Genomic DNA, 15,425 nt, shown 5'->3' on the forward strand with positions numbered 1-15,425 from the left:
TGCTAAAATAATAAACAGTCAAACGTTGTCCATAACCCTAAATATTTTGCAATTACTTTCAACTTTTGTAATACTTTGCAGCTAAAAATAGTGAAAGTTAACAGGTAGAAAGGAGGTGTGTTAGTTGTCTCACAAAAATATAGTTTGCCAAACCCAAATAAATGGCTCGAATGACTGCTTTCTGGCTGTATCAAAGGATAAATACTGGATCAAGTTACATTACTCCTGTTCTGGCTGCCTTACACTGGCTCCCTATAGAACACAGGATAGAATTTAAAATTCTTCTTCTCGCCTACAAAGCCCTTAATGGGCAGGCGCCATCTTACCTTAAAGAACTCATTATACCCTATTGTCCTACTAGGGCATTGCGTTCCAAGAATGCAGGGTTGTTGGTTGTTCCTAGAGTCTCTAAAAGTACAATGGGAGCCAGAGCCTTTTCTTATCAAGCTCCACTTTTGTGGAATCAGCTTCCAGTTTGTGTTCGGACGGCAGACACCCTATCCGTTTTTAAGAGTGCGCTTAAGACTTTCCTTTTTGATAAAGCTTATAGTTAGGGCTGATTAGATTCTGCCCCTAGTTTTGCTGATATAGGCTTAGTTTGTCGGGGGACATCTTACTTCTTCCTTCTCTCTGTCTATACCTGTGTACTCTCATGTTCCGATTAACCCAGCTTCCCCAAATTTCTTTCTTTTTGGTGTCTATATACGCCGGGATCCGGAGTCATGGATGATCCTGCGGTCCTGTGTCATGGATTGCGAGTCCTGGATCTTGAGTCGTGGCTGCGGTCCTGGATCATAAGTCCTGGATGGATATCCTCGTGGATTCATCTTCTTATTATACACACATGCATTTCAAAACATTTGGACTACCTATGTTGCAAATGTATTATCTTTTCAATTTACACACGGCATCTATTGCACGTCTGTCCGTCCTGGGAGAGGGATCCCTCCTCTGTTGCTCTCCCTGAGGTTTCTCCCATTTTTCCCTTTAAACTGTGGGGTTTTCTCTGGAAGTTTTTCCTTGTACGATGTGAGGGTCTAAGGACAGAGGGTGTCGTATTGTCATACTGATATTCTGTACAAACTGTGAAGTCCACTGAGACAAATGTAACATTTGTGATATTGGGCTATATAAATAAACATTGATTGATTGATGGTTGTCCCACAAGATTTGGATGGATTGAAAACAGTCGCTGTAAGTCGTTGTTAACTTAACTGACTTTATTAAATGAGTTGATCCAAACTCATTCCATATAACTGTGTTGGTTATAAGGAAATGTTAAGCTCTCCATTGATACAAACATTTTGTGTGCACAATACTGTGAACTGTGAAGATATAGTGCAAGCATCTCACCTTCACAAAGGTACTCATAAAAAGTGTCTATCTTGTCAAGGTAATCCTGGGCATAGGCGGTCAGTGTGCAGCGAGGGGTTTGGATTTCACATTTGACGTCCTTCTTCATGGTCTCCTTGCCAAGAAGCAGCACTGGTTTAAAGCCAATGGCATGGAGTTTCTCAAGCTGTAATGACAAAATAATATATTTACTGTTTAAAGAAATGGAAAGGAAACATCAACAACAACAACTATATAACTCCAACTATAACATTACTGATGACAGCATCTAGTTCAGCAGTTTTCAAAGTGTGATGCGCGCCTCCCCTGGGGGGCGCCAGAGAGCTTCAGGGGAGGCGCAGCGTGAGACACAAAAGAACGAGAAAAAGACGAGTAAAGTGACACTTGCCCACTTGTGGCTGTCTGTGGAGACCGAGTTCCCCCACCTCGCCAAAAAGGCTGTAAAAGTGCTCATTCCCTTCACCTCTACCTACCTGTGTGAGTGCAGGTTTTCTGCATTGACTTTGATCAAAAGCAAGTACCGGTAAAGGCTGCAGCCAGAGTATGATCTGCGTTTATTCCTGTGTGCATCAAAGACACAGAGTCATTGTTCCCACTAAAGTAGGGGTGAGTGTAATAAGGAGGCAAAGTTGACGTTCAGTGTGTTACCGGGAGCATATAAGAATTTATCCACCATGTTGAAAATGTTAAAAAGAATATGTCTTGAGAACACGACGTGCGGAAATATACGGGTCGTGCTGCAGCTGGATGTGCCTGTCCTCTGTAAGAAGGTGTCGGCGACTGACATGCAAGGAAGAACGGCTGTCCACAGGCTGTTCTAACTTCAACAACTGTATTAACTTCCAGGGTAGTGAATTGAACATGTAATTCTAATTTGGTGTGTGGTATATTTTCATGCACGGACACGCATGTTCCACAACACACAAACTGAACAACAGTCAATTTTCCGATCGCTACCAGTGTCCTTGCGATCTTGTTATAATAACAAGTGCACGTTACTGATGCAATATGGTTTAGACCATTCGGGCTTATTCTAGAGGGGTGCAAGGAATAGTCCAAGTAGTGGGGGAGTTTTATACGAGATATGTTTAAAACATAAAAATAAAAAGGTTTAAAAAAGTTATTGTTTAATGTTTTAAGGAGCTGACGCTACTCAGCCAATCAAATCGGTGCAGTCAGCACGATAGATTCAAACACACACACACAGAGACGAGACAAGAGGAGAGAAACAGTCGGAGTAATTTCAAACGGTGGAAGGTAGACAGCGAAAACAGAGCATTTAATTACATTTTCGCCTTACTGGACCTCTTTGAAATGCAATTGAATACCCCTGCATTATAGCAACAACAACAATAATAATAATAATAATAATAATAATAATAACAGCAATAATAATTGGGAGGGGGGGCGCGGCTGTTCTTATGTTCTCTGAGGGGAGGCTCACCTACCCACACTTTGAAAACCCCTGATCTAGTTGTATGCCATTCATAAACCTAGATGCTGAGTTAAGCTTTTGCAGAATCATGTATTTACCAGGAAGGGTTACACAGTAGAAGCAGAACATATTTTATAGACAAACACAAAATACAAATAAATCAGTATCCTGAGTTCCAGTTCAAACCCTGATAATCTTAAAGTTAAAGTACAATAAGATACAAATGTGTGACCACTCAACAATTAACAGTTAACACTTACAATGACTATTGCATAATTAAAAATGTAACACAATCCAAGCATAGCTTGACACTGTTGAAATTGAAATTGCGTGCTACGATGTAAAACGTTCCCGTATGTTGTGGCTGCAGTCGTAAGAGTAATATAGAGTAGTAACATACAATTATGTAGTCTTATTAAAGGTGGGGTAGGTAAGTTTGAAAAACCGGCTCGAGATACACTTTTTGTTATATTCCATGGAATGCTCTTAACATCCCGATAGCAATGAATATCTTCAATCAATCAATGTTTATTTATATAGCCCAATATCACAAATGTTACATTTGTCTCAGTGGACTTCAGTTTGTACAGAATATCAGTATGACAATACGACACCCTCTGTCCTTAGACCCTCACACCGTACAAGGAAAAACTTCCAGAGAAAACCCACAGTTTAAAGGGAAAAATGGGAGAAACCTCAGGGAGAGCAACCTCTCCCAGGACGGACAGACGTGCAATAGTAAAAATAATAGTGTGTAAATTGAAAAGATAATACATTTGCAACATAGGTAGTCCAAATGTTTGGAAATGCATGTGTGTATAATAGGAAGATGAATCCACGAGGATATCCATCCAGGACTTATGATCCAGGATCACAGCCACGACTCAAGATCCAGGACTCGCGATCCATGACACAGGACCGCAGGATCATCCATGACTCCGGATCCCGGCGGATACAGACACCAAAAAGAAAGAAATTTGGGGAGGCTGGGTTAATCGGAACATGAGAGTACACAGGTATAGACAGAGAGAAGGAAGAAGTAAGATGTCCCCCGACAAACTAAGCCTATATCAGCAAAACTAGGGGCTGAATCTAATCAGCCCTAACTAGAAGCTTTATCAAAAAGGAAGGAGGAGTGCACTCTTAAAAACGGATAGGGTGTCTGCCGCCCGAACACAAACTGGAAGCTGATTCCACAAAAGTGGAGCTTGATAAGAAAAGGCTCTGGCTCCCATTGTACTTTTAAAGACTCTAGGAACAACCAACAACCCTGCATTCTTGGAACGCAATGCCCTAGTAGGACAGTAGGGTATAATGAGTTCTTTAAGGTAAGATGGCGCCTGCCCATTAAGGGCTTTGTAGGCCAGAAGAAGAATTTTAAATTATATCCTGTGTTCTATAGGGAGCCAGTGTAAGGCAGCCAGAACAGGAGTAATGTGGTCCCTTTTCCTAACTCTGGTTAGTACACGAGCTGCAGCATTTTGAATCAGCTGAAGCGACTTGACTGACTTCTTGGTACACCCTGATAATAAGGAGTTACAATAATCCAGCCTTGAAGTAACAAATGCATGGACTAGTTTCTCTGCATCGTTTTGAGGCAAGATATGCCTGATTTTTGCAATGTTACGTAGATGGAAGTAGGCGGTCCTTGAAATTGATTTTATGTGGGTGTTAAAGGGTAAATCCTGATCAAATATAACACCAAGATTCCTTACAGTCTCACTGGAGGCCAAATTAGTGCCATCCATAGTTAGTATATCTTTAGATAATTTGTTTCATAGATTCTTCGGGCCAAGTACAATAACTTCAGTTTTGGTCGTGTTTAACATAAAAAAATGTAAGGTCATCCACGTTTTTAATTCCTTGAGGCAGTCTTGAATTTTATTTAGATGATTAATTTCATCAGGCTTGATTGATAAATATAGTTGAGTATCATCCGCATAACAATGAAAGTTTTCAGAATGATTCCTTATAATATTGCCTAACGGAAGCATATATAGTGTGAACAAAATAGGTCCAAGCACTGAGCCCTGTGGCACTCCATGGCTAACTTTGGTTTGCATGGAAGATTCATCGTTGACACGTACAAACTGAGAGCGTTCAGATAGATAGGACCTAAACCAGCCTAAAACAGTTCCCTGTATGCCAACTAAGTGCTCTAGTCTTTGCAATAGGATATCATGGTCGATAGTATCAAATGCAGCACTAAGATCGAGCAAGACAAGAATAGAGACAAGTCCCTTGTCTGAGGCTATTAGAATGTCATTTGTGACTTTAACCAGAGCTGTCTCTGTGCTATGTTGTGTTCTAAAGCCAGACTGAATATCTTCAAATAAATCATAGTTTTTTAAGTAATCACACAGATGTTTTGCGACTGCTTTCTCAATAACTTTTGAGAGGAACGGAAGATTAGAAATAGGTCTATAGTTGGCTAAAACCTCTGGATCGAGGTTGTGCTTTTTAAGAAGCGGTTTTATCACTGCTACTTTGAATGATTGTGGAACATAGCCTGATAATAAAGACATATTCATAATATTTAATAAAGAAGTGCTAATTCATGGAAAAACTTATTTTAACAGCTTAGTTGGAATCGGGTCTAAGATACACGTTGATGGTTTAGAAGAGAAAATCATTGAATTTAATTGTTCAAGGTTTATTGCTGAAAAGCATTCTAGTTTACTATCTAGTGTAATATTAGAACTTACGTTTCCGGGAGCTGTTGATAACACTATACTGGTCAAAGGCAAGAGGTCATTGATTTTGTTTCTAAGAGTAACAATTTTATCGTTAAAAAAGCTAGTCCTATGGGAATAGAAGGCTCAGTCGAGCTGTGGCTCTCTGTCAGCCTGGCTACAGTGCTGAAAAGAAATCTTGCATTATTCTTATTCTCATCTTTTAATGAAGAGTAGTAGGCTGTTCTCGCTTTACGCAGTGCTTTCTTATATTCATTGAGAGTAATATGCCAAATTAAACGAGATTCTTCAGGTTTAGTGGAACGCCATATCCTTTCAAGTCGTCTCGACTTTTGCTTTATTTTGTGGGTTTCGGCATTACGCCATGGAGCTAATCTATGTCGTTTCATTTTCTTCTTTTTCAAAGGAGCAACAGAGTCTAATTTTATTCGCAGCGCATCTGTAGCTCTATCAACAACATGATCAATTTGGGGTGGTGTACATTTTGTATAAGTTTCCTCCCTTACAGGACTGTCTCAGAAAATTAGAATATTGTGATAAAGTTCTTTATTTTCTGTAATGCAATTAAAAAAACAAAAATGTCATACATTCTGGATTCATTACAAATCAACTGAAATATTGCAAGCCTTTTATTATTTTAATATTGCTGATTATGGCATACAGCTTAAGAAAACTCAAATATCCTATCTCTAAATATTAGAATATCATGAAAAAGTATACTAGTAGGGTGTTCAACGAATCACTTGAATCGTCTAATTAACTCGAAACACCTGCAAGGGTTTCCTGAGCCTTGAAAAACACTCAGCTTGGTTCAGTAAACTAAATCACAAGTATGGGGAAGACTGCTGATCTGACTGCTGTCCAGAGGACCGTCATTGACACCCTCCATCAGGAGGGTAAGACACAAAAAGAAATTTCTCAAAGAGCAAGCTGTTCACAGAGTGCAGTTTCAAAGCACATCCACAAAAAGTCTGTTGGAAGGGGGAAATGTGGCAGGAAACGCTGCACAACCAAGAGAGATGACCGCAGCCTTAACAGCATTGTGAAGAAGAGTCGCTTCCAGAATTTGGGGGAGCTTCAAAGACAGTGGACTGAAGCTGGAGTCCAGGTATCAAAAGTCACTGTTCACAGACGTGTCCGGGAAATGGACTACAATAGCCGTATTCCCATGGTCAAGCCACTTCTGAACTCAAGACAACGGAAGAGGCGTCTGACTTGGGCTAAGGAAAAGAAGCACTGGACAGTTGCACAGTGGTCCAAAGTCCTCTTTTCAGACGAAAGCAAGTTTTGTATTTCATTTGGAAGTCAAGGCGCCAGAGTCTGGAGAAAGGCTGGAGAGGAGCAAAATCCAAGTTGCTTGAAATCCAGTGTGAAGTTCCCACAGTCAGCGATGGTTTGGGGAGCCATGTCAGCTGCTGGTGTTGGTCCACTGTGTTTCATCAAGCCCAGAGTACATGCAGCTGTGTACCAAGAGATTTTAGAGCACTACATGCTTCCGTCTGCTGAAAAGCTCTATGGAGATGAGGAATTCATTTTCCAGCATGATCTGGCACCTGCCCACAGTGCCAAAACCACCAGTAACTGGTGTACTGACCATGGCATTACTGTCCTCGATTGGCCTGCAAATTCCCCTGACCTGAACCCCATAGAGAATATGTGGGGTATTGTGAAGAAGAAGCTGAAAGACACCAGACCCAACAATGCTAATGAGCTAAAGGCCGCTATTGAAGCATCCTGGGCATCCATAACACCTCAGCAATGCCACAGGCTGATTGCCTCCATGCCACGCCGCATTGATGCAGTAATCCGTGCAAAAGGATTCCCAACCAAGTACTGAGTGCATTAATGGACATTTTCAAATGTTTGATTGTGTTTTGCTGTTATAAATCTTTTTTTTTTACTTGGTCTGAGGAACTATTCTAATTTTTTGAGATAGGATTTTTGAGTTTTCTTAAGCTGTATGCCATAATCAGCAATATTAAAATAATAAAAGGCTTGCAATATTTCAGTTGATTTGTAATGAATCCAGAATGTATGACATTTTTGTTTTTTTAATTGCATTACAGAAAATAAAGAACTTTATCACAATATTCTAATTTTCTGAGACAGTCCTGTACATGCAGACATGCTATCGAGTTAAGTATTAGTGGAATCTCTTCCTTAAATTTGGCTATAGCACTAACAGATATGTTTCTGCTGCAGGAGCTTTTGACTAATGCTTTGTAGTCTAGTAACAGTACTTCAAAAGTTACGAAGAAATGGTCGGATAAAGCAGGATTATGCGGTTCGACTAATAGTTGCTCAATTTCAATACCATAAGTCAGAACAAGGTCGAGAGTGTGATTATAGCAGTGGGTTGGTTTATTTACACTCTGACAGAAACCAACAGAATCTAATATAGAGTTAAATGCAACAGTAAGGCTATTTTTATCATCGTCAACATGAATAGTAAAGTCACCTACGATAATTACTTTATCTGTTTTAAGTACCAAAGTTGATAAAAACTCAGAGAATTCTGATACGAATACTGAATAAGGACCTGGTGCACGGTACACTTTCACAAATAAGATTGGCTGCAAAGTTTTCCAGGTCGGATGCGTAAGACTAAAAACGAGGCTTTCAAAGGAGGTATAATTTAATTTTTGTTTAGTATTGATAAGTAAACTTGAGTCAAAGATTGCTGCAACTCCACCTCCTCGGCCCGTGCCTCGGGCAATATGAGTATTGATATGGCTGGGTGGAGTGGCCTCATTTATGCTGACATATTCTTCATGTCTCAACTAAGTTTCAGTGAGACAGCATATATCAATATTATAATCTGATATTAAATCATTTACCAAAATAGCTTTAGATGCTAGAGATCTTATGTTTAAGAGACCACATTTAATCTTCCTGTTTTGTTGCACTGTAGTAGTTGTTACATTTACTTTTATTAGGTTATTATGTATGACACCTCTATTAGATTTTACCTTAAATTGTCCTTGGGCAGACACACACACCGTTAATATTGGGTATTTTATCGGGTTCGGGATTCCTATGGATGACTGCCTAGGAGAGAGCGCAGAGAAGCGTGTAAGACTGCGACTCTGCCTCCTGGTCTCAACTCCAGTTTGTCATGGATTAAGTCCACAAAGCCCTGAAATGTTTGCCGAAATGAGATTTGCATATTCCAAAGTAGGATGAATGCCGTCTCTCTTAATCAGACCAGGTTTTCCCCAGAAGGCTGTCCAATTATTTACGAAGCCCACATTGTTTGCTGGGCACCACAAAGACAACCAGCGCTGAAATGATGACATGCGGCTATACATGTCATCATTGATCAGATTGGGGAGGGGACCAGAGAAGATTACGGTGTCCGACATTGTTTTAGCATAATTACACACCGACGCCACATTAAGTTTGGTGCATTCTGGTTGGCGTAAACGAACATCATTACCACCGACGTGAATAACAATCCTACTGTATTTACGTTTATTTTTAGCCAGCAGTTTAAGATGCGCCTCAACGTCGCCCGCTCTGGCCCCCGGAATACATGTGACTGTGGAGGCTTCGGTCTCTAAATTCACGTGTCTCATAATTGAGCTACCAATAACCAGAGTTGGCTTCTCAGCGGGTGTCTCGCTGAGTGGGGAATATCTGTTAGATACGTGAACAGGTTGGTGGGGACCTGCGGTTTTCGCGTTATGCCCCTTCTGAACAGTCACCCAATCACCCAATCTTAAGTGCTTTGACAAATAATCCATAAAAAAATGTCATCTGTGGAAGCCGTAATACTGTAAAAAACACGACTAATCATCTGAGCCGGCCCGGCTAAAGTAACTGGATGGCCTACCTGCCTGTCAGCCTTCCATCTGTGCAATGTTGTGGTTCTTCTTCCGCCCTGACACCCAACCCCCTCGCTTCTCATCAAACCTCTTGAGCTTCTTCTCAAGGCGCGGCTTTTTTGGCTGTTCCTTAAGGCAATGTCCACAGATCTTCTGTGCACAAAATAAAATGTTCTGACAGAAGGGACTTGTCTTTTTTGTAGACCCACCTGGCTTGATTAACACGGGATTACAAACAAACAGACAGACTGACAAACACAGGAAAGTAGAGAAGTACACAGCATAGATAGAAGGGTGAATAAAGAAATAGATGATAGATATAAGAGAGCTACAGATGTAGCGATTCATTTCAGACAGTTTGAAACGCGAGGGCCGTGATTGGTACGTGATCTGCCCTCGCTCAAGGGAAAACCTCCAGCTTGACTTGAGACCGCCCCCGTTATAGATAAATGTAATTATAATGAAGCCAGCTGCAATGGATCATTGATCCACCAGGGGGTGCAGTTGGGTTCCACACTGGAGCTCATGTGAAATAAAGTCAGATACAGTACGCTGGATGTACAGCGGAACTTTGTTAAGATCCATATGTCACGGATATCATACTCTGTGCTAAATAAGAGATATGTAATCATTTAAAAAACATCACCATGTTGTTATTTAACAAAATAATGTTGTTTAGTCGAAAAAAACGAACGGGAGGAAATGCAGCCCGGCTCTCGATTTTTAATCCTAATTTAATCATCATCTTCACCGCGATCATTTATGTTTATGTTCGCCGAATTGACATGAAATCATTGACACATATGAATATACTGTATTCAACTTCATTAAAACGTTATTAACGTGCCTAAACTCAGTAATTCACAAAAAATATTTATATTTTAATGGAGCCTCGTCGGCAGATCAGGATCCCAACGCGCAGCGGAGGGATATTGGTCTGCATGACGGGTGTTATTTTCCCCATAAGGAACAAGTTGCTGCAAATTATCCCGCTTATTACATGGCCACATTCTCAACAAAGTAACGACATGACCCCCAATATTAATTTAAATGCTTTTATTGATTTAGAAAATGTTTTTATTGATTTAAAAAATAGTTGGATGTATTGATTTAAATTGACATGCATCCGCTAAGAAAAATAGTCCGTTGTTACCGTTTTTTAAACAGTGTGAATGAAACGGCAGCTCTCTCCCCCCTCCCCCCCTGATATTTCTTCTCCAGCAGCTAAATTAACTGTAGGTTACTCTGAGTGACCATAGACTGTATGTGACAAGCTTACAGTTAGTGACGTAACAACACCATAAAAGCTGGTTGGTTGAAAGCAATACGGGAGGTAAAAATAACTACAATAATTGTGATTTATTTATTGTGGCTTTTATGTTTTGAGGTATAAAATGTTATGTAATTCAGGCTTATAGTTCATCCTTCTCTAAAAGCCTTCAACAATGACAATATTCATAATAATTTAATAAATCCTTCCAACACACATTGTAAAAAATAGCCTACTGTAAGTTAAGAAATCATTCCAATATGTACTTCTTCGGATGTAACAACAATAACATTATAAATAGTAACATAGCTGAACATGGTATTGCACATTTAGCTTTGAGTGTTACTGAGATGTTTTTATTACATGAATTAAGGTGACTGAGGCTTTGGGATGCAAACTCATCTGTATGAAAAAGGTGACAGGGATCCGAGCCCCCGGCTCCCCCACCCCACGGAATGACAGAGGATTTCAGCAGTCAGAACAACTAAAGCAGCAGTGTTAATAATAACAGAAACGCCAAAGAGTCACATCTAATAAAAAATATATAAAACCATTTATTTTAATTGTGCAGCAGTCAGTTTATAATTTTGGCAGCACTGTTGAGCATTTTGAAAATGTATTTTCATGCCTCACTGCAAGGCTTAGTCTTTCTATCTTTATAGCCACATGGTGTAAAGTAACTAAGTTCATAAACTCAACAAGTATTATACTTGGGCACAATTTTGAGATACTTGTACTTTATTTAAGTATTTAAATGTTTTGCTACTTTGTTCTTCTAATCCACTACAGTTCAGAGGTACATGGTGTACTTCTACTCCACTACATGTATTTAATACCTTTAGTTACTTTAGAGATGTGGATGAATGATGTGAAATATAATCAAGTATTAAATCAGACTTTAGTTCCACCTGGAGTAAATCCACAAGCTACCCTGCAGTATACAAAGTAATTCAAACTAGCTGCACCTTTAGCAGCATTGAGAACAGTTTCATGATCAATCATTATAAAACATATCATATATCATTCTGAAATGGACCAATCTGCACAATGACTACTTTTACTGTCGCTACTTTCACTACATTTTGATGAGAATACTTTTCTACTTTCACTTGAGGAACATTTTGAATGCAGGACTTTTACTGTAACAGAGTATTCCTACACTCTGGTACTTCTACTTTTACTCAAGTACAAGATCTGAGTACTTCTACTTTTACTCAATTACAAGACCTGAGTACTTCTACTTTTACTCAAGTACAAGGCCTGAGTACTTCTACTTTTACTCTACAAGATCTGTGTGCTTCTACTTTTACTCAAGTACAAGACCTGAGTACTTCTACTTTTATTCTAGTACAAGATCTGAGTGCTTCTACTTTTACTCAAGTACAAGATCTGAGTACTTCTACTTTTATTCTAGTACAAGATCTGAGTGCTTCTACTTTTACTCAAGTACAATATATATATATATATATATATATATATATATATATACCACCTCTGTTTATAGCCTATGAAAAAAACTATTAGAAATATAAGGCTAAAGCTAACGTTAGCAGATAGTGACAATGTATGCTAGCTAGCTAGCTCAACGATTCCTTAAATAATATTGCCACAGAAAAACTTTTCAGTTCACATCACGCTCTGCCGCTCCGACAGGGAGCTCTGCTCTGAACACCTGAATGGCCCGTTCTAACAGCTGTTCACCAGCGGTCCAGTCTGTGCCACAGTGACTCCGGACGCGCAGTTAATATTAACGAACGCACCCGTAGGTAATGTAGCTGCTGAAGCTAGACCATCATCTCGGAGCAGCAGACTCTTATTATACATCCATGAGCAGAGCCAAAAGGTAGGAAGACTCGAGCACACAGCTCGTACTTCATTATAATATATATAAAAAAGAACACCATGCGTGTCATGATGGCACATAACAGCTCACGGCCGCAGATTACTCCGGGTCCCAGACCCCCCCCATACCCCAAAAATATTTTTATTGCAGATCTACATGAATCACACAAACGACTTATTTTGGATTCAAAACGGCGAATTTCGACAAGTTTGCATCAAGCACAACTGAAACATAACATCTGAAACAATGTAACAACATAATACACTTTGATGCAGCTTGTGATGTGAGGAGTGAGGGACACGGCTTAGAACGGGCGTGTCGCCTGGCAGGACAGGAGAGTGTGCACCAGTCTGCCTTGATCTATGAATTCATGTCCGTGACACTCACTGCTGCCCACAGCTGTTTTATAGAAGGAAAACCTCCTTCACTTCATGAAAGTGTTTTAACTAGGGCTGGGACTCGATTAAAAAAATTAATCTAATTAATTAGAGGTTTTGTAATTAATTAATCGAAATTAATCGCATTTTTAATCACATATAAATATTTGACCTGAGAACAGTGAGAAGATGTCAATAAAGTGTGCCGTCACACAGAGGTAATTTGAATTGCTTACCGAGGTCCAATGATCCCCAGTCAGGCCGACACATTCGGCTTTCTCCAATAAATTTTCTTTATCTTCCTTTTCATTGTCATAAAGCTGCTGTATTCTTTTTGTCACTGTCTTTCTGCATGGCAGCTCATATGTTGTGTCAGACGATGCAATCTGTAGTACCTTTTGCAGCCCCTTATCTTCTACCACTTCAAGTGGTCTACAGTCGAGTGCAATCCAGTGAGCTGGTTATTTTTCCAGACGTGGACTTAGTTGTCCTGGCCCTGAAACCAGTCATCTGGTTGAGTGTGGGTTGGGTGTGGGTCATACTTGTCAACACTCCCGATTTTCACGGGAGACTCCCGATTTCAATGCCCTCTCCCGGTTTCCTCCCGGGGTCATATTTCTCCCGCATTTCTCCCGATTTCTGACAAAATCAGATTTACACACGACTGTTTCCACTCGGACTTTAATACAGCTACACCATTGTTTGGTTTCCATGGTAACACGTCTCTTTAGTAGCGCGCGCAACTCAAAGTCTGAGAGGGTAATGCAGATATTCACAGAAAACAGATAAAAGAATCGACAACTACTCTACTCTCTGCTCACTCCTTTCCTGTAAAATGCAGGTGAAGTCCACACATATGCTCCATCAAGGACGGTGCTACAGGCCGCAAGGAAGTGCACTTAAAACTACAATAAGCATGTTAATGTTAATCTAACAGCTCCGGCGATCCACTAGCACCCCCCCCCCCCCGCACATTTTGCATTTTGAAATGCTCCCGATTTCTGAGGGCAACTATGGTGTGGGTCCTTGTACTCGGAGTCGGGCTAACGTCCACGCTAGCTTCCACGCTAGCTGCTATATGTTTTGTATTGAGGTGATACTTGAGGCTTGATGTGCTGCGGTGATATGTGAATTCCTTTTTGCATACAACCTTGCTCTTATCAACGCTTCCATCCGTCCGTTTTTCAAACAAAATTCCCCATCCACGGGGCCAACCAAAGCGGTCTCATCAGCTTCTTCGTTCATGTTTGACTATTGTTCACTGTGGTTTGTTGTTGTGTGAAGTCATGAACGTTAGTTGGTGCTCCAGTATAATCGGTACACCTGAAACTCATCCAGTGAGAAACGTTCCGCAGGGCAAAAATAAGTGCGATTAAAATGCGTTAATTTTTTTTACGCGTTAATGTTTGTGTAATTAATTCATCTTAATTAATGCGTTAAAGTCCCGGCCCTAGTTTTAACCACACACACCTCTACACACACACACACGAACACACACACACACACACACACACACACACACACACACACACACACACACACAGTTGACATGAAATCACTGACAAATATGAATATACTGTATTCAACTTAATTAAAACGTTATTAACGTGCCTAAACTCAGTAATTCACTAAAAATATTTATATTTTAATGGAGCCTCGTCGGCAGATCAGGATCCCAAAGCGTAGCGGAGGTCTTGATCTTGAAAAATAGTCCGTTGTTACCGTTTTTTAAACAGTCTGAATGAAACAGCAGCTCTCAGCTGTGTATTTACACAACTAATGGCCCATCAACCACAGCTCTCTCCCCCCCTCCCCCCTGATCTTTCTTCTCCAGCAGCTAAATTAACTGTAGGCTACTCTGAGTGACAAGCTTACAATAGACACAACACTGTCATTGCAAGTGACCCTCAGTTAGTTGACTTTTATGTTCAATTGCTAAATTTGTCACTGATAAAAAAGGGCTTCTACTGTACCTAATTACCTTAAAGAGCAACTTCCAGGTTAAAGACACTTGTGAATAAATGTGTAGGAAAATGATGAATACACTAGATTTTCAAAAAGATATACAGAAATATACACTACAGTGACATCTGGCGTCATTTTTGTAAGAAATGTTCACTTCCACCTAAAAAAGCCTCGGCACGTGACCTCCCGCGTGTGACGTAACACGGGAGACACAAGAGGGAGAGCGGCCGGTGTAACGTATTAATAAACATGGATCCCAATGCTAGTTTCGACACAGAAGAAGTTGAACATCAATATTCGAATGCATATGACGGACCACAACCTTATAATTATGAGCCTGCTAGGCGTCCAAGAGACCAGGAGCAGCCAAGGATTAGAAGAAATAATGGCCATCGGAGAGAAATTGAGCTGTGGTGTGAAGAGAACCAGTGGAGAACTGGGCAGCTATCTTGGTGAGTGACCGGCGTTAGCTACACAATGTTAGCTAACGTCACATCACAACATTGTAAAGTTAGCTATCATATATCAGGCTATAACTAAAGTAGCATTGATAATATAGTAACGTTACTGGCAGGACTGTTGATACTGATCCATAACAGAAACTCATGCGCAAGTATCAGCCGTATCTCGCGTTACCTAATGCAACTCCACACTACGGTGCTGTG

General features: G+C 40.3%; 1 protein-coding gene across 1 annotated transcript in view; it reads right to left on the reverse strand.

The window, feature by feature from the left end:
* LOC307026488 (uncharacterized protein) overlaps nt 1–15,425 on the reverse strand; it is a 38,817-nt gene that overhangs the window by 7,257 nt on the left and 16,135 nt on the right. The window contains exon 2 of the mRNA XM_079661885.1: nt 1,354–1,519. Coding sequence (XP_079518011.1) covers nt 1,354–1,519 — 166 coding nt within the window. The remainder of the gene's footprint in view (nt 1–1,353; nt 1,520–15,425) is intronic.

Source organism: Notothenia rossii, assembly GCF_949606895.1.
Source record: "Notothenia rossii genome assembly, chromosome: 12".
Classification (NCBI taxonomy): Eukaryota; Metazoa; Chordata; class Actinopteri; order Perciformes; family Nototheniidae; genus Notothenia; species Notothenia rossii.